The following is a 25,367-nucleotide window of genomic DNA, read 5'->3' as shown; positions in this document are numbered from 1 at the left end:
TTCCTAAATACTTTTCTGTGTTGGCCTTGCACATCTTGTATTTTTCCCCTCCTGATTTCTGCATCTGACTAAAAGGATGTGATTTATTTAAAGTACTTTTTTCTTTAACTGCATTTCTATGAGTAAGAAAATGAGTAAGATTTTCAGAGATACCAAATGCACTTCTAGCCATCCTTTAGTCAGAAAATGGTAGAAAATGTTCATCTGTGTTGCTTTGAACTAAGAGGCTGAGGAACTTTTGAGAATGCCACACCTGGTGCCAATTGCAAAATACATTTTAAAAATATCTAATGAGGAAATCAAGTATGAAATTTGTAAATCAAAAGCTTCATGATCCTGGCAAATGTCGTTTAATTTATTAGATTCATGATTACCGTAAATCTAATAAAAAAACCCATAGCCTTTCTTAGATTAAATAAGATTGTTTTCAACACAAGTAGCAATGAATTAATTGCAGTTTATTTTAATACAAGGCCTGAATATTGGCTTATTTGCCAGATTAAACTTTGCATGTCTTCTGATGTATTTAGTTGCAGTTACAGGTTGTGAGTTTTGAACTTAGCTTCTTCACTATTATTAATCAGTATCTGCCTGCAGCTGTGAAGTTTGCAAACCTTTAAATATCGTGACTTAGCTGGGAAACGTGAGTGCTTACTGGCAAAGATGATACAAAATACTAATACAGTTAATTATCTGGCCTTAGTTGAAGCATCCAGATGTAGCCTTTGCTCATTTTTATTCATTGTATATTCTTACAGTAAGTCTCCTAAAAATAAGGAACAGATTCTGCTAGGTTTCCAACTGCTTTTCTAAGTTGTTTAGCTTGTGTCAGGTAAATCCAGGGTAACTGGCAGTTCAAGAAAAACCCCATCTTTCCTTTACTTCAAGCCTTCAAAGATCTAAAATTTTCTTCTTACTCTTCTTATTGCAGACAGTGGTGATTTAGAGTAAGAAGTTGCAGTTGAAGGTAATCTTCAGTACTGGTAGTGTGGAAAGAATAGGGCATCTTTCCACCTTCCCGTGTCTATATGCACCTTTCCTTACACTGCAGTGCTGCCACTGAGGCAAGGTTTAGGCAAGCTCACTGATCAGTAAAGCAACATTTCTTCTTGACTGAGTTAGTTTTGCACCAAATTATCTCACTGCAGCTGCCCTGCAGCTGTGTGATTGCTAGATCCAGCAAAAGGAAGCACTTTGGGTACAGGAAAACAGGGGTTGTCCCAAACAGTATCATCCCACTATTAGGTGGATTTAGTGCTTTAAGAGAAAAAAATAACTTGAGTATCTCTAGATTCTTTTCAAAGATGAGGTCTACAGATAGTTTTGCTTGTCTAAACTTCTAAATCAACGACTTTTTGTCTGGTCTCCTTGGAAGGATCATGCACTTTCACAATCATTTGATACAGATGGAGTAAGCTCAGACTTCATTAGAAAGCCTTTTTCACTTTGGGAACTTAAGACTTTTCTTTCTTTTATAACTCAGCCTTGGAACACAATGAATGTTCTCTCTATTGCTAAATTGGAATATGATGTGTAAAAATAACTTCAGTAAACAAAGTAGCTTAAACATGTAGAAGGAAATATAACAAATTTATTGTGTGAACGCAGAGTAGTTTAAGTAGGTTTAGACTTTACAGAATGTCCTAAAATACCTTATTTCAGACAATGGTTCAAAAATGCCTTTTTTTTACACTCCTAGTTACATATGCTTAATATGCCTTTATCTGTACTCTGCAGTGCTTTCCACGTTTCTGAAACTCAACACCTTGGTTTATTTATTTTTTTTTTTCCCCACTGACATACTTTTCTCTGTCTGAAAGTGTGTTTTGAATCGATTTAATAGGACCATTCTTCCTGGGTTTCCAACATCAAAATTTTCAAACTAAGATTCTTGAATACTGTTTTCCAGATTGCTATGCACAATAGCTACCAATGTGAAAAGAAATTACTTTCTGCTTTCTAAAAGGAGGAGGAGGGAATAGTATATTGCTATTGTATGTTCTTTTCTGAACAAGATGAGAAAGAGAATTGCTTTGGGAAGATGTTTTTTAACTTTCAGCAACTGGGTAAAGATCATGATATTTTAATTTTAGTATCATCATAATTTCTAAATAAGCTGCCTTCATAATAAGAAGCTGCATATTAAGACTTTTTGAAGGTTCTAACATGGTAGATAGTGCTCTTCCAAAACTTTTGTATGAGAAAAAAGTCCTCATTGTGTTTTACCTTTTGCTGCCAGTATGTATGCTTTGATAGAGGTTTCAGTATTACAGTTCACTTTTGGAAATGCTTGGGTGTGCCCCCTTCAGAAGCTACCTGATATCGCATTGGTCAGCAGTTAATGGTGTGTGATTAATGGTTCCAAAATGCTAAATTTTAAAAATCTCTGAGACAGTATGTAACTTAGATTTTTATCCACATCTATTTTTAAAGTTTCTTTCAAAAGTATGTTTCATAGAATGACTTCAAAATATGTAAATTAAAATCATTACAGTTTGATGTTATTCCAATAGTACTTGCAACATTTGGCTTTAAAATGTCTGTTTATGTTGTGGTTGCTGTTCTGCTGAACTTGCTTTTCAGTATGTAAAGTTAATTGCACTACAATAATTGGCTGTCTCTGACTGAAAATGATCTATAGAATTACAATCATGTCAGTAGAGCCACTAATGCTTTTGTTATAAAATTGTTGAAGTATGCTTGTTGGTAAGTGCTGTCCCCATTGTACACAAAATATGTGCAGCAGCTAACAATGCATCATCTTCTAAGGTAGATAGATAAATCTCAGTCCTTAAAATGTGCAATAATCTTTCAGTTTCATTTCAGGGTTAATTATCTTAATAAATAGGGTGTCCTAATTAGATTTTTTTCCCCCTCTGATAACTTTAAGAATGAAAATAGAATTGCTCTTGTATTTTCATGAGAGACTTCTGTAATTCTTTGTGTAGGATCAAGTGATTGAAGGGTCAAATTTGGATGTTTGAGAATAATGTAATTTTCCTTCTTTTTTCTCTTTTCTTTTGTTTTTAATTGCACACTGGCATTACACACCTGTCTCCTCTATCTCCCCCCAATGAAAATTCCTCATTTGAAAGAGGCTGGAGACTATAAAGGACCATCCTGTTTCAGAATAGCCACCCTTGCTCACGCCTTGCAGTAGGACTGATGCCCCAGGGTTCCTGTCCATGTTGACTTGTTAGCTTTTATCTACATGGCATGAGCAAATAGGGATGGCACTGGAGAGGAAACCAGTTGGCAGTAACATCTCTATATGTGTGGTGGTATGTGCAGTTCATGGCAATATTTCAGACCTAGTTCAATTTTCACCCTGGATTGAATTCCAGGTATCTCTTTCAGCACATCAAATCTACTCTTGGAGTGCTTCTTCTAATGTCGTTTCACCTTAAAAGAATCCAGCTGAGGAGCTTAGGTTGCTCTGCCATGCAGACTGGAGCAAGATAAACTGAACAATTGAGTGGCTGCTTTCTGGCTGCTTTCTGTGCTGTTTCTGCTTACACAGAACTGTATCTGTGTTTTGAACTAAAATATATCATTACTTGCTTCTTTCAAAGTGCTGGGTATCACTGTTTTCAAGGGTAGCTCAGCTTCACTCCATTCTACTGAGAACCAGCAAAAAGCAGTAGGAGGTTTTTTTAAGCCTTAAATAGATCTAAAGCAATAGGAACTGATGGCTGTTTAATAGACCAGATTTTACACATTATCAGATTAAAAAACTTGAAAGGAAAATAATATTTTATATGTGCTGCATATATACAGGAATAATACTTTAGTAGAGAATAATACTGGTTTGTGCTGGTTGTGCTCAACAGTAGAAGAAGGAAGGAGCAGCACTACATTCACTGTTCATATTTTCAGTGTAAGATAGTATCATTAGGCTGTGCTGGTAAGTCTCCCCCTCCCTGTGAAAGATATTAGAGTAAATGATAGTAAAATAATAAATTAGTGCTGGCACTGTGCATTTCCACCTCCATTAGTAATACCACACAGAAATAAGAGTTAAAGATTTTGGCATTTTAGGACAGGAGAAAAAGAGCATCTTAAAAAAAACAAAACCTTGCCCTCTGTTTTCCTGTTGTTTTGAGCAAAATTACACAAAAACATTGGGATAATGGTTAATGCTTCAAGAAGCTCTTAAATTGTATTTTAGGAGTGCCTTTCTATAGGTGAAAAGAAGTGATGGGGGAATGTTCTAGCACTTGATTTTGGGATCATCCAGATTCCCAGTGACTCCCTTTCTACCCTTAAATTATTGGTAATTTCTTTTTTGCAACATCAGTGACTTACAAAGCAGAAGTATTATGTGTTTAAATGGTACTTTTCAAAAGACAAATTTTAATTAATACCTGTACAAGGTGGCTAATTTAAATTATAATAACTAAAAGATTATTCTGTCCATACGTTTGTGTTTTTTTTTCCTTAAGCATTACTGCCTTGCTCAAGAAGATACAGGAAGTCTGTGTCAAAGTAATGGTTAAAATTCTGCAGTGTCTGGCTCTAAGCCCTGTCTTCCACTAGGCTTTGCTGTCATGAAGCATGCTTGTATTTTTTTGTGTCTAAAGAGAAAGATAACACTTTATTTTTAATTTTAAAAATGTTTAAAAGTGTCACTTTGATGTAATGTGTTCCCACCTATTAAAATGTTCTGCATTTTAACTGGACTCTTTATTCTAGCAATCCATCAAAAACTGGAAGCGGATGGAACGGAAAAAGTAGAAGGATCCATGACGCAAAAACTGGAGAATGTACTGAACAGTAAGTTTTGTCCTTCCAGCAGCAACTATTTATGGACTTTGGACTTTCTAACAGGCTTTAATATTTTCCTAGGAATATTGTAGAGAGTAGAAAACAGTCTCTCGTCCCTTCCCTGTTTGGTGATAGTGGTTCCAAGGTGTGATAATGCATCTTTTGAAATAAATAGCAGTGGTTGCCACGACTTTTGGCAGTATTGGTGATAACAAAGCAAATAAATATCAAAATAAAGATGTTCTAAAATTTTTACTTTAGATTTGTTTTGGTTGCCTTGTGATTTTGAGTGGAGGAAGGAAACAGAGGAACTGCATGGATAGACAGAAGTGTAGAAGGATGAGCTGAGCTAAATACCAGGATTGTGAGATGTTCAAGTAAAGGCAGAAAAAACCCCAATTATAAGATATTTTCAGTAACAAGGTCTACTGACAGAATATTTTTCACTTAATGTGCTAGCATTTAGACTATTTGGCATGAGCATTCTTTGTAGAAACCATGAAAAGCTGTCAGTACTTTGTTTTTCTCTTTCTCTGTATTAGCTGTACGGTTGCATTGAGAGAGATGGCTTGAATTTGCTGCAGCTTGGTATGTGTTTCATCAGATCAAAAAAGTTCCTTTTTTTTTTTTTTTTTTTTTTAATTCTGGGACTTCTGCCAAGATAATTTTACTTTGTTTCATTGTGATTTTTTTCACAGAGGAAGGGATGTTTCCCTTAGTGCTGTATCAATAAGCAGGAATGACATGCAGATAGCTGACTCAGTGTTGGAAAATCTGACTGTGTTTTATGAAATCAAGAAAGTGACATGGAAGTTCACTGTTTTTCTTCTCTTGTATGAAGAAAGCAGTGACTGTATGTGTGTTTGTGTGGGGAGCACAAAGAAAGCAGGGGGTTTTGTGAACAGCTCTAGCCCTTTTCAGTCAAGATTCCTTGATGCTCACAATAAAGGTGTAGTGTGAACATTGTTTTTCTCTCATCTTGATGCCTGAAATGAAATAAAACAAACTGCCAAAAAATTTAAAAATCACAAAAAAACACCACATAAAGCCTCACACCTCTATATAAAGACTGTAGCATGTGTCTGTGTGCAGAATATTTGGTACATCTAGGTAGGAGAAAAGAAGCATTTGTTGAAATTTTCCAGTGCAATCTTCAGTGCTTTGTATTTAGGCCATGTCATGCTCCAAGCAAGGATTCCTTGGAGAGTGCTTTCCCTTGTATTAAATTGTGTAACAGATTTTAAATAAAAAAGCAAAAACTTAGGTCTGTGTTATTTTCCTCTATACACTAATATAAGACAAATTTACCTATAATATATAATTACTGTTTCATTTGATAAATGGTGGCTGGACTCTCTATGTAGACAATGCAAGCTGTCTTTTTCAAGCTGGAATGGTAGAGGAACTCGTGCCAGACACTTCAGAGTGGTTTGAAGTTTGGCTCTGCTGTGAAAAGAATTGGCTGCTTTTCCTCACGATGCTTTGCAAGTCATGATGGGTGGGAGGCAGGGAAGTAGGAATACAAGGATTTAAAAAGAGTAAATAATATTATGCAAAGTACTTTAGGATCAAAGCTTTGTTTCTTGCCTGACCATTGAAAAGCTTCCATAATCCATGAGTAGCAGGGACAGCTTTCAAAGATGACTTTAATTCTTTAGTTGAATTGTGAATTTTATGGACTGTAGGTGCATGTTTTGAGAGATGACTGCTGTTGTGTGAACTTGGTTACAGTCCCTTAAAAATGAACATATTTTCCACAGCATCTGAATGTATGTTAAGAGGGTTCCAAATTCTTGAATTGAAATGGCTTGGGATAGTAAAAGAACAGTTTGGTGTTTTACCTGGAATTATAGATGTTTGGAATCTTTGCTCAATTTAATTATTAAAAAAGCTTAAAAGTTAAATTTATGTTGTTAAAAACATACAGTGCCTTACAATTAATTTAATGAAGAATTGTATATTAAAGGAGGTAAATCAAATTCCTTTCTGAAGGGTTTTTGTCAGGCTTTAAGACAGACAACTGTTGAATAACTAGAGATTTATTTTGAATTTAAAAAAAAAAGCACTGTAGATGAATCATCGATTTTGAAAACATAAATAGTCAATATAAAAACTGAAACTTTATCCATGGATGATTCATCAGTACTCAAGAGATAAAGATTGTTATTGGAGAAAGAATTTGGAAGGATGAGGAGGGAAGAAATATTACAATATTTTAATTATAAAAAAATATCTGTTTTTCATGAAGTATTGAATTTCACTAATACATTATTAAATAATTTGATATATTTCAATTTCTTATAAAACAGAAAAAGTACCCTTAAAAAAAAAGTAGAATAATTTACCGGAATTGAGGATTTCATAAAGAGATGAAAATAGAATTCACTGTGGTCTTCCTGCAGTTGTCAATTACCTTTTAAAAAAGGTTTGCATTAAATAAAAAAAAAACAACAAAACTTTGTGAATATAGCTTCAATTCCCAGGTACAGCACATTGCTTCTAGGCTGTTAAAAGAATGGACAAGAAACATATGAATTCAAACATACAAAATGTTATTTACTAGAAGTAAAACATTTGTACATTTACAAACAATCATTTCTTATAACCTTGAGAAAAATCATACTTTAACAGTGATCTGTATTTAAATGTGCAGCTGTTTTCATTGTGCATTTCTCCTTAATGGATTAAAGTATTCTATGCTGAATAGTATGTGGTGGAAATAGATGTCCAGACAAAACTTTTTTTACATCAAGGCTTCAAAATTTCAACAAAGTTTAAACATTATTTAAATATAACAATTATTTTACAAAGACTACTTTTAACATGAGCAGGCCACCCACAGTGTTGACTAGAGAAAATGGCATGCAAGCCACCCAGCGAGACTGATGTAATTTTTTTCATCTTTGCTTAAAGTATAGTCACTAGACCAGATAATGTAGAAACTTCTACACGCAATGATCAAAAAGGCTAAAGCAGTTCCCCTATTTTTTTTTGGTTTGTTTTGGTTAATTAAAAGTAAGTCATAAGTTGAAAATGCAAATGTTCATATGTAGTGTAAGTCTTCTCTACTATAAATGAAATTTTATTATTCTGTGTTACAAAACAATCTTTATTAGAAAATAGTAGGCTTTTAGTTTGGATAGAAAAGGTTTTAGGGCGATATTTAATGTATTTATTGAAGAGTATTTGTAAATAGTATAGAGACTTAAATTCATGAAATTGTTGACTAATTCATCCTCTGTGTGATGAAACCAGTAAGAGTTTTAATGGAATGTGAAGATAATTTCTATTCATTCTGTTAGAGTGACCAGCTAATTAGACTTTTTTAGTCATGACATTGTCTTTGTCTTGACCATCGGTACTTTTAAGTGGCTCAAATATTGTTAATAATTTTTAAGACTTGACTTAAAAACATTAAAAAATTGTTTGCAAAACCCAGTGATAACTTTAGAAGCTCTGACATTAATTGCCAAAAATGTAATTATACTTATTTTGAATGTAAAGCTTTCTATGACTTTTTCTATATCCTGAGATGCATAATTTGGTTGTAAAATGTACATCTGGAGCCAAAGCAAACTATAAAATATCTGCAGCAAAGCTAAGCATTTGAAATAGGAAAGAGTGATTGTTTTTAATCGCACAGGGGTCTTACCACATTAAAATGCTAAGTGGTTCACTTTGAAATAGAATTTCAGCAGTTGTAAAATGTTATCACAGTTGAACAAAAAAGTATGAAAATCAGCAATAATTACTCATTTGCTCTAAAAGCACCATGAATAACTCATTAAAATGAAGAAAATCTGTTTGTGATTTCAATTGATTACTTACTCTACTTTTTCTTACTGTCACCCTTTTTTGAAATAGGAGCCAGTAACACAGCAGATACCTTATTTCAAGAAGTGCTGGGTCGCAAGGACAAAGCTGATTCAACAAGAAACGCGCTTAATGTTCTTCAGCGCTTTAAATTTCTTTTCAATCTTCCCTTAAACATTGAAAGAAATATCCAGAAGGTATAATACTTTTAAAATAATTTTCTGTTTGCTGGAAGTAGCATTTTGACATATCTTTTTCTTGACAAATGTAAATGCTTGGTTTTGTTTTTAAGGGCGATTATGATGTGGTTATTAATGACTACGAAAAAGCCAAGTCCCTCTTCGGAAAGACAGAGGTTCAAGTGTTCAAAAAATGTAAGATGTGGATTCTGTTATTTAATGGTTTTTGGTTTTTTTTAGCTTAAAAGCTAAAAAGCACAAAGGAGACCAAAGAGCTTTCTGTGGTTTTGATACAGATTTTCATCCATACAAATTATGGATTTATAGGAGCCAATTACTCTAGGCAATATATCTGGCAAGTTTTCTGAGTGAGGTATATACTACAAAATGTGGAATCATGGCAAATTTTATTTATTTATTTATTTAGGCTTGGTATTACTGGACATAAAAAAAAATTATAGCAATTAAAATGTGACTTTGAGTATCTTTCTCACATATTGTTGAAAAGACTTGAAAGTCTAATTCTCTAATTTTGTTAAACTGTCATGTATAATATGTTCAGATGTGGCTTGTTAAACAATGATTTATATTGATTTCCACATTAACTCCAGAAGTGTCTGATACCCTAGGAAAATAATGTAATTTTCAGTTTGTGATGCTGCTTAAGGATGCACTGGATTTTTTCCTGCTCCCTATTCCTAGATTATGCTGAAGTTGAAACCAGAATTGAAGCTTTACGAGAACTTTTGTTGGATAAGCTGCTTGAAACTCCGTCAACGTTGCATGATCAGAAACGTTATATAAGGTAATCGTTTGCCTAGTGCCTTCATCAGACATATGGTGTTAAATGTATATTTAAATGTTTCCTAAATAGGGTTATAGCTAGTTTTACTATGGTTTAAATACTGATTTTAAAGCTGTGAATATTTTGAGGCTTCATGATTATATAAATAATGGCAATGGAATGGTACTGGATTGTTTATTGAAGGACTGAAAAACAGTTCTTGAATGAGAACAATTTAATGTAGCATAATTGAGATTGGAATTTAATTTTTTAAATCTTTAAGGCATGTTGAGATTTTGTTGCATTCTCTAAACCCACATATTGCAAGCTGTATTTGAAATGACCAGTCCTAGTCTGAATACCTCAAAATAGATTCCTTATTAACGTGTCTTACACTTCAGCTTGACTTGACATTGAAATGGAATCTTCCTGAGTCAGATGACAGGGAGGCTTTAATTCAGACTGTTTTGTGGTTTGAAAGTGATATTGGCTCTTTTACTGCTCAGATTTAGTAATGAAGTTTCTTTGTATTTCATGAACATGAACCAGTTGCCCAGTTTTCATTAACATGTACAGATTATCTGTTTTTCACAAAATCAATGTCTGTTGTAGGGCTGCTGAGATGAGCTGATGTAGACTTCAACCTTTCAATCCTTGGTAGCAAACTTTAGAGCGCTCTAGAACATTTGATGGCTTTATTTAGAAATCTTTTGAGATTTGGATGCTACCAGGGCTCCTAGTGTGTCGTGACAATCTCAGTGTTTTTATCATTTATCATAAGAGAAGCAGACCAAATGTACTGTGCAGGAAGCATTTGTAAAATTCAGACACCTGCACAAGGTTTTGAGTGTTTTGTGTGTGCACCAGGCCCAAGTGTGGCGTTGTTGTCTTAGGTCCCTTTGCATTGTGTGAGTTTATGACTGTAGTGACCTGTGTGCATTTATGCAGAGTGCTTCTCATTCTTCTGGATGCTCCATAAATATTGCCTGTTCATTGGAATTGGTTTTTAAGATTAATAGTTCAGCATTTTATGTCTGTGAAGGTGGTGGCACCAGCTATTCCTTTTCCCTATGACACTTGAAATCCTTAAAGAGCAGCTGCTTAACCTAAGCCAGGTCTTAGGACCTTTTCTAAGGGTTCTTTGAAAGACTTATAGTTATATATGTGCTTGATTCTGGTTTTTTGTTTGGGGTTTCTTGTGGGGTTTTTTTGGGGTTGGTTGTGTTTTATTGATTCTTGCTTGAGTTTTTGGGGTTGGTTGTTTTGGTTGATTGTTTTTAAGGTGTTTTGTGTTTTGTACTCACTTACCTTGAACTATTGAATCTTTAAAAATACCCCAGCCTATGTTTAAGCAGACTGTGTTAGTGTAACCAAATGTATTCCACATGTAGAAGTATATTAAAGAAGAGCAGGGAGTGGATGAATGTGGAATAATTTAGTTCTAATGAATCAACAGAATCCCAGCCTACAAAATTGTTAAATTAGTTTCACTACTCTAAATATACATGGATATATTAGTGTAAATTTTCTGAAGGCAAGGTATGAAGTAAATTTTCTTCAGGGGACTTCAGCAAAAATGAAACTAGCAAAATCCAAATTGTAAAATAGTTTGCAGTTTTAAATCCTGCTGGTTTTATGAGGGCTTTTTACTTCCTTGATACTCTTGTTTTGTATGGCTCTGAAGTTGAAGACTGATCAGGACCAACCAAGACCTAAAATACTGTCATTTTCTTATTCAGATATTTAATGTTATAATTAGGCTTCAATTAATATTTTCCTTTCATTGTATTAGGGTATTCACACTGTTAATTATTTTATACTGTTCAGAAATAGTTTACCATAGCACTTAGCATCCAAGTAGATGTATGTATTTCAAGACCAGTGGTAATTCTTTTTTTAGTTTTGTACCTAAGACGAAAGTCCCCCATAACATTGAAAAGGACTTGAGCTCATAACTTATAAATATCACCCTGTCAAAATGGTTAGTTGTGTAATTTTCTCATCCATCCAACCAGTCCTGCTTTGACTGTTTATTTTTTCTTCAAGTGCTGCAGACGTTCGTCAAAGAAGACAGAATCCAACACAGTCCTAATTAACGTTAGGTATTACTGTAGTAAAACAGTTTTTGTGGGGGAGTAAACATTCCCTGTGCTGCTTAAGATAATTTATCAGTATAGGTCACTTTAAGCATCTTGACTTTTTTTAATCTGTCCCAAGTCTCATTAATGCAAAATATAAGAGTGCCTCAAACAGTAGAGCAGCTACCACTTCTTGAATATACTCTTTTAGAAGTCCTGTTGTCAGATAGTCTTGAATGCCATATATGAGACTACATTCCTTTTGTGTTCTCTTTGAAATCCCAACAGCTGGCTTCTAATACTCCTCTCTCCCTAAAGACAGTCAGTATTTTGCTTCTGCAATTTAGAAGCCACAATCCTTTTTGTTATCTCTCCCCCTTCTTTTGTTTCACACTGCGCATGGACTAAAAACCACCAGACCAAAATAAACAGAGACCAGGAGCTTGATTTACATATGTTTGTGCATGCATGTGCTAAAATTAATGAGCTGCCAGAAATTAATTCCTTCTGTAATTACTTGTAAAATTACATGATACTACAATCATATAATATCAGTAGGGATAAAAATACTGTATTATATGTGCTTGAGATGCCATCACTGGTTTCCCTCAAATCAGAAGCCCTAAACTGCAGCCTTGCAGATAAAGAGTTTGGTTTCCTGCATACTTTACTAGAGACATAACTGGAAATACATATTAATATGATATTAAAGGGTTTTTTTTCTATAAAAATTTTTGGTGGAATTTTGCCTCACTAATTGAAGAAGGGCAAATGCAAAACTTCAGTTTGCAGCGGCTGTGAGTGTGTGTTACTATCTATTCTTGAATTTTTAAAATTATGTAAAACATGTATTTCTTAGTACGTGCTTGGTCTGTTTTAATGAGGCCTTCAGTGTGTCAAGTCAGAACTGTAATTTTTGGACTGGATTTTACAGATATCTTTCTGATCTTCATGCGCCTGGGGACCCAGCTTGGCAGTGCATTGGTGCTCAACATCAGTGGATTCTGCAGCTCATGCACAACTGTAAGGAGAGCTATGTTAAAGAGCAAAAAGGCAAGGATACATTTTTATTTTACCTTTACTTATTTATATATAGATATATATATACACATTGACATTTAGGCATTTGTCATTGCCTTTTATTTGATTCTAGTGTACAGAGAATATTTTAGGTTTTTCCTATCGATTTAGATAGCTTTTCACAAAGCTGAATACTGACTTACTTTTTTCTTTATTCTGTTATAAACACAAAACAACAGTTGGAGTTTTCTTTTTGCTTAATTTATAACTTTTAAGCTCTTTACATGGGAAAAGCATCAAATTTCAATCATTTATCCATGGTTTACTGTTCTTGTGAAACATTTCTTTGAGGTCATATCAAGTTTGGATTATTCTGTGAATCTGTTGGTTGGATTATTTTGTCACAAGATATTCTGTTAGTATATGGATACGTGGGACATTGGGGCACAGTGTAATAATGCTTAATTCCTTGACATGTAGTGAAGGATATTATGGAGTCCTCGTCTTTGTTTGTGTGCAGTTTCCAAATTCAGATTGCACTGAATCTGTACAGACCTGTGAGCTGGACAAAGGGGATATTTAGGCAAAGTTATTTTTAAGATATGAATACATAGTTATAATCTGTCTTTGACAATGTTGCTCCTCAAAAAAAAGTGTAGGTATTGCTTTTAGGTGTGGCTGCAACTTAGCTACAAATTAACAAGATCCATCACATTGGCCTACATATAAAAAGCCTTCCAGCAGGTGGAAGGCTGCTGGCCTGACATTTCTAGTAGTAAAATCTGAAAACTGGATTTTCAAATTAGGAAATAGAAGCAGTGCCTTGTTTCTTAGGAAGTCTTACAGAGTTTGCTGCCAGTTCTGAAATGAATAGGCATATTGGAATCTGGCATCCCTTGGTTTATAGGTAACTCCCATGCTTACTGTTAGTGCATGCATATCCCAAGCCAAATAAGGTATTTTTTTCTGAGAAACCTCAACAGTTTTACTGAGTTGGAGCTGCTGTAGAAATGTGCTGTAAATTTTCTGCGGAGGCTTTAACTCTGTGTTGCACAGGTTGTGACATGAGGTATGGAGTTCACGGGGTGCATCACTTGTGACAGCAATGTCAGTAAGTTTTAGCTTAAAAGTGTGCACAGACCATCCTTGTCCTACTACACAGTGTGAAGTGATGTGGAACCAGCTGGAATGCCACACTGTTTTCCAGCCATCTTGGTCAAAATTTAGAATGTTTCCAAACCCACCATCTTCTTTCCTTGTCATAAGCCCTCATGAGGCACTGTCACCAGCCTCACAACATTAAGTTATCAGGAGCAAAACTCACTTGTGAAAACAGCCATGGTTAATAATTCTAAGCTTCCTTCTTCTCTCACTTAAAAAAATTTGTATGGCCATTTTCCAGCTTTTTCGTGAGACACATAGAGACATGATGATACTTAGTGCTTCATACTTTTTCTTTCAGTAGTCTATGTAATTTCGATATGCAAGCTCCAGTGAATGAGTGGGAAAAGTGTCAAATTCCTATATTTGTTTTGAAAAATCTCAACATGTTTGGTGTTTTCTTGCAACAAAACTGCTTACCTCAGCCATAATGTCTGAGGGGCTGTTATGAGCTTTGTTTGACTCTCAGAAGAGGGAAGTTAAATAACTTGAATGCCCAGCGAATACAAGTATCAATAGTTAATATTTTGTGCATCTATGAAAGAAATGCTTACAGCTCATCAGAATCCAATCATTTTCTTCCAGCCTTCTATGTGATGTTCCACACAGAAGTGATAATACAGATTTTAAAATACTCAAGAATCAATCCTAACTCATTGAATTTCTCTCTTAGTGTCTAGTAGAACAAAAGAAAATCGCTGAGCATGATTTTTACTTTCCACAGATGTTTAATTTTGGCATACACCAGGTGGGAGTTGGAAAAAAGAGAACTCAGGAGGATTGGTTTTAACTGCCAAATAGAACAATGCTGGTTGTGATCAGAGGCATGGCATACATTTTAATCTACTTTAATAGGTGTATGCTTTTCAAACAGGGAAGGTGTGGAGATTTGCTCAGTTTGGTTATGCAAGACTGTGGGATCTAATCAACTCAAACAAGTTAGAAATGTTATTTATATGTTCATAAATTCGTAGGCCCTTTTTAAGATAAAATGATGATAAATTTTCAAACATTTAAGTCATCCACTTAACACGTGCTTCAAAAAAAGATTTACTTTTTTGTTTATCGAGCATTTGGAGGAAGAGATAAGACTGGTATTCTAATGAAAAGAATAGGTTTCCATTGTTTCTAGCAGATGGCAGTTTTCTTATTATGAATGCTGAAACAAACAGACAGCAAGTGTAGTTCCATCTTGAGCATACCTGCTATTTCTGGCTGTTCTTACCTTCGTTCTTTTGCCAACTGAATCTGTGGGTTCAAACTGAGTCAAAACTTTTCAGCATAGTAAACTTAAACCTCAGTAGCAGATTGTATCTATTTTTACATTTCTGCAAAATTTTTCACCTTTCAGCTGAGCTTTTGCCAAACTATTTTGCTACTATTTTATTAGTTTTGAAAGGAAAACTGTGCTCTGAGTCATTACACATGACTTTTACTTCTTTAAGTAGGTTTGGAATTAGACAAGGTCTCTGCTTTTCTTACCTGGATATGGTTGGGGTTTTTTAAACAATTAGACATTTTGGACAGGAGTTTTTTCAGATGATTGTTAAACTGCAAATATTCTCAAAGAATTTATTTGCTGGCCATGATGTATTCAGGAAGGGAAGGCTTACACTGCAATTATTTGTTAAACAAGCTAAATAACAATCCTAAGCAAATTCAAGAACTTACCAAATTTAGTCTCTAGTATAAGTCAACACTGTACTACATGGGACAAAATTGTTCCCGTTGTCTCCACACAAGAAGGCTGACCCATTAGTCATTACAACTGAAATAATTTCATTTTCTTATATAGAAATAGCATCTTCTCCTGTTGTCTGTAAGAGATTTTGTCTTATCCAGGACAATAGTAATGGCAGTCAGGAAAAATCCCCAATACTGACAAGAAGTCAATCTAGTTTTCTACATCCTCTCTAGGGTACTCACCTGATGATTCACCTCTTGTTAATAACTTCCAAGGGTCTCCAAATTGAAGGACAAGAGTGAGCTAATTTAGATGCCAAGGTATTGGAATGTGCTATCAGAACTTTGTGTATTAAAGATATATTTATATACATGTTTGTTTTAGGTTGATACTTAAGTATGTATTTTTAATCTAAGTGTGAATCCTTCACTACTATCACAAGATTTTTTTTAAATAAAAAACCTCTAGGCTTGCATATTACCAGAGATGAACTCCATTTTGTAAGAAATACTCAGCAACTGGAATTATGTCCTAGAGGTGCAAAGTATCATTTAATATCATATGATATCATTTAATATCATATCATGATGCAGTCTCTGACGCAACCTGAAAGAAGAAACTGTGGCAAGTTTACATGACTTTAATGATCCTGGAGTTCTTTCTCATATTTTATTTCAGGGGTCAGCAGAAATCCTGTGTGTTTCCAATACTGTCTGTTTCCAGTTAATCCAACTTGTGTTAATATTATTTCCAAAAACTGAAAGAGCATATCAAGCTGTGCTAAGCTTTGTCAAATAATTGGCATTGTGACTTAAAAAGCTGACAACTGCCAAAAGCAAATTGTTTAATTGAATCTTTCCTTTGATTTTAATATACATTGATCATCTATTATAATCTGATCATTAGTTAATCGGTTGCATTTATTTCAGTGGATACAAGTAGGGTGGGGAATTCTCTCAATTCCTGTATATGAAATACTTCACAGCAGCATTTTGGAGTGTATTATTTCCCTTGAGGAATAACTCTGTATGTGTATGGATGTAGTCTTTCCCCTCAGTCTAAACAACCCTGTTGGTTTGCTGATTAATCTTGCATTATGTAGATTAATGTTTCATTATATCCTAAAATATGGCTGTTGTTACTCACCCATCATTGCCTTTAGCCTATCTATTTCTTGCTGTTGCAGACCTTCCTCATTATGAGGCAAATAAAGTGCAGGCATGGGATATTCGTATAGTGAGAAACTGCTTGACTCCAAGCCCAAGTGTTTTAAGGAGTGAGTGAAAGTGCAGATAAGAGAGCAGATCACAATTCCTCCTGTGCAGAAGTATAAATAGCCAGGACAAAGAGACCAAACAGCATTGCCAAAGGCATAGTGAGGCAGGACAGGCTATGCCTGAATTATTAGGCTTCCATGCTCCTGTCCTTGTATTAAGGCATTGTCCTGCTTCTCTGATGGTCAGATTCTTTTGTTAAAGGTGCAGCTGTAGATGTGGGATTGGCTAGAGCTCTGGCTCTATTTATGTAGTAGTGCTTCTAAATATATGGATTTATTGCATTAAACAGAAAACTTAAAATGCTATCTGCCTTACTCATGGAATAGGCAGTTGTGCTCCTTTGTTGTTTTTGAAACTTTTTTTATGGTTATGAAGTTTTCCTGAAGCATATATGAATTAGTGTTATCTATCTAGTTATATCCCACTGTTCTGTCCACTGGGAGGACTTCAAGTAGGTCAAGCCAGTTTGCTGCTGTTACTTTGTATGTAGATATCTTAAGGAGATGCATGAGACAGCAAAAAATGGAAAAAGTGTTTTTTCAAGCCATTAATATAAAGGTTACCATGGTAGAGCATATGCTCACCCAAAAGTGTATTTATTAGATTTCTAGTAAGAAATATTTGAATGGTAAACTAATTTGTGCTGGTATTTTATGCCTTGTATTGGCTAAAGCCCAAATTACTGCTTTTGACCTATGATCTTATGATTAGTAGACATCTAGGGACTTTCAGATCTGGTACCTGGATACTAGACGGTTTCCTTCAGTTAAGATATTACATATTTTTAAATTGCAACTATACTTGGCAATTTATTATTAAAGCATAATTGTAGTTTTTCACTATGGTTTATGCTTCCCAGATTTGTTGGAGTGCAGGAAACATGGAGAACATAATGACATAAAATGACATGAAAATAAATGTAAATAAATGAGGTTTAGTTTAAAATTTTCCTGAGGCACTGGGCAGATAGCCAAAAGGAGTTAAGCAATGGGATTCTTAATGCTAGTATAAGGGATAGAAGCTGTGGAGGTTAAGACTATTTTCTGTGTGGCCAGTGGTTATTTGCTTAGACTTTAATAGTGGCTTAGTAGGTTTCATGATCCTTTGAACTAAAATGGGTATAGATTGCCATCCAGTTATCATTAAACGGGCTGAGAAGTCTTTAATTTCTTAACAGGTTGTTGCAAACTTTGTGAAGTCTCACTGTTACAAATTCTTATTAAAACCACTTTCGCCAATACCTTTGATGGTGATTCTTTAAGTAAACTAAATCACTCATCTGTGATGCAAATCTTTGAAATTTCACGTAATATTGTTGAAAATAGGCTGTCAGGTTAATAGCTAACCTGATTAGAAACTAAAGCTGTAAATGGAAACACTGACATGGTTGTAGTGTGATCTTTCTGCTGCCCTTTGATTTGCAAAATATATAATATACAATCTATTAAAGTTCCCAGTGTAGAGCTAGCTCTCCAAACACGAGTATATTAGTACAGTCTCTGTGATTTTTTTAAAAATTATTATACTTTTTTTTAGTTCTTATTGCTGAAAAAACTATAATTTTTGCAGCACTGAGTATAACGCTCAGCTCTCCAAATATTGTAAAAAATTCTGCAGGGTTTTTCTGTGCCAGAGTAACAGCAGCTGTACTTGGTGTGAAAGAGAGAAATGGATGCTTAGACCATGTTGCTCTTTCTTTCTGTGCCACACTGAGATTCTATTCACCTTGCAATGAATGATCCATCTTTGTTAGATCAGACAGGCCGGCAAGGCTTGTGTCAAAAGGGCCTTTTCAATTTGTTATCCTAGCAGCTGGTTCTCTTCCATTGCCTTTGCTTACTGTACATCTGGAAGAAGAATTCTTGCAGCTGGGAGCCATTTCATGTCTAAACCACATCCCCTGTCCATAGCAGAAATACCCTTTTGACAGCAGATGTCAAGCAAACCCTTAATGGGTTATTAATTAAAAGAAAAAAAAAAGTGAGAAAGAATAAAAATTGATCAGTACAAAAATGGATAGCAGACTCATTTTCCTCCTTTACTACCTGTGTTTGTAAGTTTGCTGTAATTTAGAAATTTTAGTAGAATCCAGCATGTTCAGAAGTTCAGGGGGCATTCTTATTTTATGTAATATTTTAAATAATATTAAAGTACTATAAAGAGGAGAACTATTGGGATTAAGAAGCATAGCTTAAAACCAAAATTTTAAAGATTATTATAAATGAAGATAGATTGAAACTCTTCAGTGGCCAGAATTTTACCTTTGTATTCGCTCCAGTCTTCAGTACTTTTTCAGGAGGAAAAGTGAGTTTTTCCAAAAGTGCTGATAACCTAATGTCTGCTGGAACTAGTAAAATGAAGTAATCTTTATTTATCTGCTGAACTTAAATGCTTGGCTCTTGTTTCTGAATTTTTTGGTCTGAAGGGCTGACAATAAGGCATATCCTTAGGCTGTGAAATACTTAGAACCCCACTAGAATAGGCCCAGTTACCCTTTTTGTAGTAAACTGGAAAACAGTTTCATTATAAACGCATTTACAGTAATGAAGACTAGCCTTAAGATTTAAAAAAACATTTCTTTCTAAATATCTCCCAAAACCATTTTTTTCTATCAATTTTATCTTCCATGCTCATCTCTTTTCTAGAAAAACAATATGTTTTCTACTTGATCACTATAAAATGTAAGGTGAGAAAGAAAAAGTACTTAAGAAAAAGAATAAAATGCTATTCATCTGCTGAATAATAATAATAATAAATGTTATTCATCTGCTGAGCAGGTTAATTTTTCAGTAATTTCTCCTGCTCGCCTAATTTCTTGCCTAGACAAATGGAAATTCTCACCGCGGTGTTCTTGAAAGGAATCTTATCCTGGTCGTGTCGGTGCGGGCTCCAGGCACTGTGTGTTTGGTCAACAAGCAACAGTGGGTGGTCAGGCTGTAGCACAGGACAAGGGCCTGCTGTGCACAGGAAAAAGTGTTCAAAGGTGTTTGAGGCTGGTGAGGAAGTCTGCCGCCCTTCAGAGAGTCAGGAGGCTGTAGATCAGCCTTCCCTCGCTATTGTAGCCTGTGAGAAACTTCACTGTAAGATACATAATGGGTGTGAAAACACAGTAGCTGTATTCACCTGGTTGTACATCTTGTAGGGTCTTTTTTTTTTTTTTAAATTAATCTTGCTCACATACATCATGTATGTGTTGTATGTACATGTATGTGTTGTATAGGAGCAAGTCTGTGTAATGACTGACATTTGACTTAGCATGGAAAATCTCACTGAAAAACTACTTAACCTAAGGCTGGCCACTTGTTAACAATTTTCCTTGTCCCTGAAGGAAGTACTGGCACAGTATTAATCCCCTGATCACCAGTAGCTTTTGTAAAGATTTTTACAAAAGGAAGTCATGTAATTGATGCACTGGGCTGGCAGAATTGCAGAGTGGCTGAGGCTGGATTATCAAGGAAGGCAAGAGATGTGTGACTCCTTCAAGAAACCTCTGCCTGCCAGACCTCAGCGGGGGGCCGGGGGGAAAACCCAGGCAGTTGTGGAGCAATGGATGTTGCAGAACAATTTTTACACTCAGTTTGGTAAATAGTTTAGGAACACGAAGGTAAAGCAGCTTTTAAAATTTTAAATCGTTGACTGGTTTGCATATCATGGAAAAAATTTATTTTCAGCAAATTTCATGTTCGTTGTGTTTTTAATGGAGGTTGGAACGCGCTGCTTGCCAAGAGCTTGCAGGTAACAATCCAGAAAATGTGGTCGACGTTTGTACTGTACTGTTTATTTGGTACTGTAGGAACCCATAGTATGATAAACCTTCAGTTAGGGGTCAGTGCAGGTGGCTTTTGATTTACAGAAAGTTAGAGAAATAATATCAAAAATAATTGTACTTTTACTTTGTTCTTTAGATTCTTATTTTGGTGAGATCTTACTGCACTAGAACAGAAGAGGAGTGAACAAAACCACTGAAATATTTTTACTTCACATAGCTTCTGAATCTGCACCTTCAAAATATCTGGGCACAAAAAGTTGACACCCACTAAAATCCTTTAAAAAATAAAATTAAAGCAGTACTGAGATCCTTAAAACTTCATATTTGATCTTCTCATGATTATATAGTTATAAATGTAATGTCGTTTATTATACTTCTGTTTTGTCATTTTTGCTGGGTTGAAGAAGATAATGTAGTACTTTTTTTTCCTATGTTTCCTTGATTAAATATACTCTTGGCACTGGAGTCTCTCACAGATAATGCTCCATGTAGATGCTGTATTTTGGAAAAAAGTACTTTTGTAGCTTCAAAGACGCAGTGTATTTTTTAAAAGTAAAGATCTACAGGGAATATTTTTTTCATGTTGTTTATGCTTCTTGAAACCTGTTAGCACAGTAAAAAGTTAATTTCTCAAAACTTTGAATTGTTGCTGTCCTACATTCAGGATCTAGGAATGTAAAAATAGTACACAAATCAAAACTGAGTGGGCAGTAAATTAGTATTTGGTTAGTTTATTTAGGTTTATAAATATTATTGTCTGCAGTCCATACTACTATTAATTCATTGTATTGCATTACGCTGCTAAATTTAAGCTGCTGGCTCCAGAGAGGGAACAAGCTGGGATAGAAGAAAAATTGTTTGTAAGTTAGCTCTCACTGTTTTTTACAAGATTTATGTGTTAGTGTGCAGTCTTCATGCGCTATCTTCTGGTAGGGTGAGAGCAAGATCAGCTTTGCTAATGTAGTCCAGATGTTTATTAGTCCTGAGGGTATATGTGCTGTTGTAGTTCCCTGCTGCTGTGTTATACTTGCTTGTAATGCTAGACAACCAATTAAGAAATTAGTTCATGATAAACTTTCTTTTCCTGGTACGCCAGAAAACTGATGATGTGGTTTTTCTGGTGGAACAAGAGAGTATTCTTTACATGTTTTCTGTTACATGGTGAATATATAAACCATTCAGGCTGCATGGGCTTAGTGCATCAGAAGCAATACAGTTACCTCGAGCAAGTGGTTTTAATTGAGCTAATTCACATTAAGGTGTTTTGGTGAGTGTCTGTTTTTCTTAATTCTGAGCTTTAATTGGCACTGTCATATTTAGAGACCATCTGTTTACAAGACATTCCTTATATTAACACGCTGTCTGAAATCTGAGAACTTAAATTGTATGCAGAGAGATCAGAGGAATTTTTTTTTTGTTGTATTTTTTTGTGAAAATAATGCTGCTACACTCTTGCCAGTGTTTTTTTTTATTATTTTTTAATAAAATATGTTTTAAATAGCAATGCCTGTGGCAATTTTGACTTTGCCTTCTTGACATACTTTTTTTTTTTCCAAATAAAATGCAAATATGTTCAATCTCACTCAAATGTTCCTGAAATCTCAGAAATTATGTGAGACACTTAAATTTTCTCAGGGTCTTCTACAATTTTCTTTTCATTCGGTGTAGAATTTCTGTAAGAAATGAATTATTTATTTTTTTTTAATCTGAAGAGGAATTAATTTGTTTCGGTTTTACTTAATTCTGTAAGATGGCTGGATTGTTTTCCTGGATACTGATTACTGCAGATATTTGGTTTTTTTTTTCTTTCTCATTATTGTGCATTTTTAGTTCTTTCAAAAGGAAAAATCTTTCCTAAAATTTTTGTTCAAACTCTTGAGCAAGATCTGCAGACTGTAGATATTGTCTGTGATGATAGTGGATAATACACTTAAATCACTGCAGCAGATTCAATATTGCTGAAAACTCATCAGTTTTAAAGCTCTCATAAAGGTGAGTTGTGTTTAATAAGTGCTGTAGGAATTATGCTCTGAACAGAATCATAGCACAGCCTGAAGACAGGGAGGCTGAGTTCACTGAGTCAGTTAATACAGTGTGTCAATCACAATTGTGAATGGTGTAGCGAATTTACTTATGTGTCTTATACTATGAACAGTAAGATGATGAGTGGAAGAACTGACAGTTATTTTGGTAATGATAATGCTGCTGTGAAAGGCCATAGGAAATTTCCTTAAAAGCCTTTAATGAATTATAAGAGAAAGAGCTTCTTTCAAAATGAACTAAAACCCAATACTGTCACCTATTGGAAGTTTGTGATAAGTTTCACAATACTTTATATTGCTCTTTAAGCCCCAGCTGTTGAAGTAAAAGGATTAGGTGTATCTTTTCTGCCATGCTGCTCTGACACCTGAATAAATGTGCTTTGAATAGTTTTTGCTTTGTGTTACTCCTGAATCTGAGTATTTCAGTGTTACAGCTGGTGGCCGTCCTCTGTGACCTTCCTGTTATTTTAAGTGAATGTAGGTATCAATGGAAAAGAGCAACAGTATAAACTCAGATGCTGGGATTCTCACTACAAAATTCAGGATTAACTACCAGGGATGGTTTCATCTCAGTATAAGAAAATATTTTTTTGCATTGAGAGCAATCGATCACTGAAGTAAGCTCCCCAGTGACATTGTAAAGCTGCCATCACTGGAGGTTTTCAACAGTGAACTGGACAGAGTGCTAGATAATCTCATCCTGGCTCCCTTTCCCATGAAAGATTGGACTAAATGGTCTTCTGAGATCCTTTCCAACCTGGGATGTTCTATAATTCTGGGAATTTTGATTGATTTAAGTTTACTTGTTACAGCTCAGTTGAGCAATGCTGAAGTAGTTTTTGATGACTACTGTCAGAAATGTCTCTATAAGGTGAAATACATGAAGCAGCAATTTAGACTTTTAAAAAGTTATTGGCAGTGTCACAGTACATTAAAAAATTATCATAATCCCCTTATTCTTCTTATATGGTTGTTTTTCAAAATGCATGTTAGACTCCAAATATCTACCTCCATCAGATTAGATCCTCGCTTAGACTTGTGAATAGTGAGCTACATGAGGACATGTACCCAAAGTAAAAAATAATTTGTGGAAAGTATTTTGTGGGTTTGTAGTTATGTATAAATAAAGACATTTACAAAGGAAACATGCTATTAGTTCTTCTGATTCCTGATGGATGGATTCTCTCTACCTGAACTTCATAGAGGCAAAACAGCTAAGTAATAGTTGAACACTTTGCCTTTAACTGCTTCAGCTAGACACAAATTTATGGTGTTGAAAAGTGTATTTAGGACATACACCAGAAAAAAAAGAATGGGTAATGTCACTAATGGCATAAATACATTTTTATCCATAGCTTTCAAGCAACTTGGTAATTTACTTGCTAACTGTAGGGCATTAATTGTAAACAGAGAAAGATATAGTCCAAAGAATGGCATTTTCCCCATGGTACTTGTGGTTTTGACTTCGTTACACGAGTCAGTAATGGTGGTATTGAATAGCATTGATACAAAGAGGCTAAATAAAGCAAGATTAAGAATGTTTTGTAAGATAGCATTTGTATCACTGAGTTAAATTAGAATTCCACATGCAGCATGCACTTTCATATCAACTGATGTGCAAAATTGTTCTAACTTTTGGGTTTTTTCCCCTCTCCCCAGGCAGCGCATTGCTCCACAGCCCCATGCTGGACCTGGACAGTGATGTGCGTCCATCGCCCATGGGCCATCTCAGTCAAACTGCTTCACTGAAAAGGGGCAGCAGCTTTCAGTCTGGCCGTGATGATGGTAGGCATCTGTTCTATTTCAATTAAAAGGTGCTGCAGATCCCACTGTCCACTGTGTGGTGTAGTCAAAAAGCCCAAACAAAAACCCATATACTGTGTGTTTGTTTTGGATTTTTATGAAATACAATTCTTTCTTCTTATACACCATTGTTGCTAACTGAAGTAGTCCTCCATGTTTTCTGCAAGCAAAGAGCAGTTCATAAAATTCAAATTCAAGTTCAAAGTCTGCTTCTTAGAATGTAGTTAAAGTAGTAAAAGTATTTTTCTCTACAAGATCTTTTCTCTTGCATGCATGGCCACCTACTGCCTACTACACTTTACTTGTTATACTTTTTGTGTGTGTTTGCTAAGATGGTTCTCCTTGCAATTGCACTTCCCATATCTGGCTGTCTGATTCTTTAAACCCAAAAAGGGAAACAAAATGTTTGACAAAGCTCAAGCAGTCTGTCTGTCCACAACCTGCTGAGGCCTTCTGTGTTGTCACTGTTTGTTCTGTCATCAATACCCTAGTCCAAACAACTTCTTCTCAGGAATCTTTCGGTGGTGACATCACAGGAGACAGAAACCATGCTTTTCACAGAATAGATCATTCCTTACTGAAATAACTGTCTTATTGTTACCCTTGTCATTTCTCAACCTAAAGCCTTACATGGAGGTGATTAACAAGTGTTACAAAGCAAAACACTGAATTGCTAGTTGTTTTTGAATGCCATCCACTAACAATATGAATGCCACACTTACTGTAGCAAGCAACACCCAAAATCCAGTTTATTTTTAAGTTGTTTGAATTCTTTTGCATGAGCGGGGACTTAATTGCATATATGGCTGACAATTCCACTTCAGTTATTTTGCTTTTAAAGTCTTAGTTATGGATCTGTTACCTTTTACAAACTGAAAAAAGCAAAATTTCAGTAAGTTTTGCATATCCTGTATACACCAATTTAAACCAAGATTGAAAGGAAAACTGGAGAACTGAAGCGCTTTAATGATCCATCCCAATAACAGGGGCCTC

At 35.0% G+C, this 25,367-nt stretch overlaps 1 protein-coding gene across 4 annotated transcripts in view; it reads left to right on the top strand.

The window, feature by feature from the left end:
• The window catches only part of EXOC2 (exocyst complex component 2), a 491,144-nt gene that overhangs the window by 405,691 nt on the left and 60,086 nt on the right, over positions 1–25,367 (top strand). For all 4 annotated transcript variants that reach the window (XM_050970538.1, XM_018926318.3, XM_050970537.1 and 1 more), the window contains 6 exons: positions 4,693–4,773; positions 8,629–8,774; positions 8,870–8,951; positions 9,459–9,561; positions 12,553–12,671; positions 24,231–24,356. In XM_050970538.1, the coding sequence (XP_050826495.1) occupies positions 4,693–4,773; positions 8,629–8,774; positions 8,870–8,951; positions 9,459–9,561; positions 12,553–12,671; positions 24,231–24,356 (657 nt within the window). The remainder of the gene's footprint in view (positions 1–4,692; positions 4,774–8,628; positions 8,775–8,869; positions 8,952–9,458; positions 9,562–12,552; positions 12,672–24,230; positions 24,357–25,367) is intronic.

This window comes from Serinus canaria, chromosome 2, assembly GCF_022539315.1.
Source record: "Serinus canaria isolate serCan28SL12 chromosome 2, serCan2020, whole genome shotgun sequence".
In the NCBI taxonomy this organism is placed as follows: domain Eukaryota; kingdom Metazoa; phylum Chordata; class Aves; order Passeriformes; family Fringillidae; genus Serinus; species Serinus canaria.
This window is presented reverse-complemented; position numbering and strand designations above follow the sequence as displayed.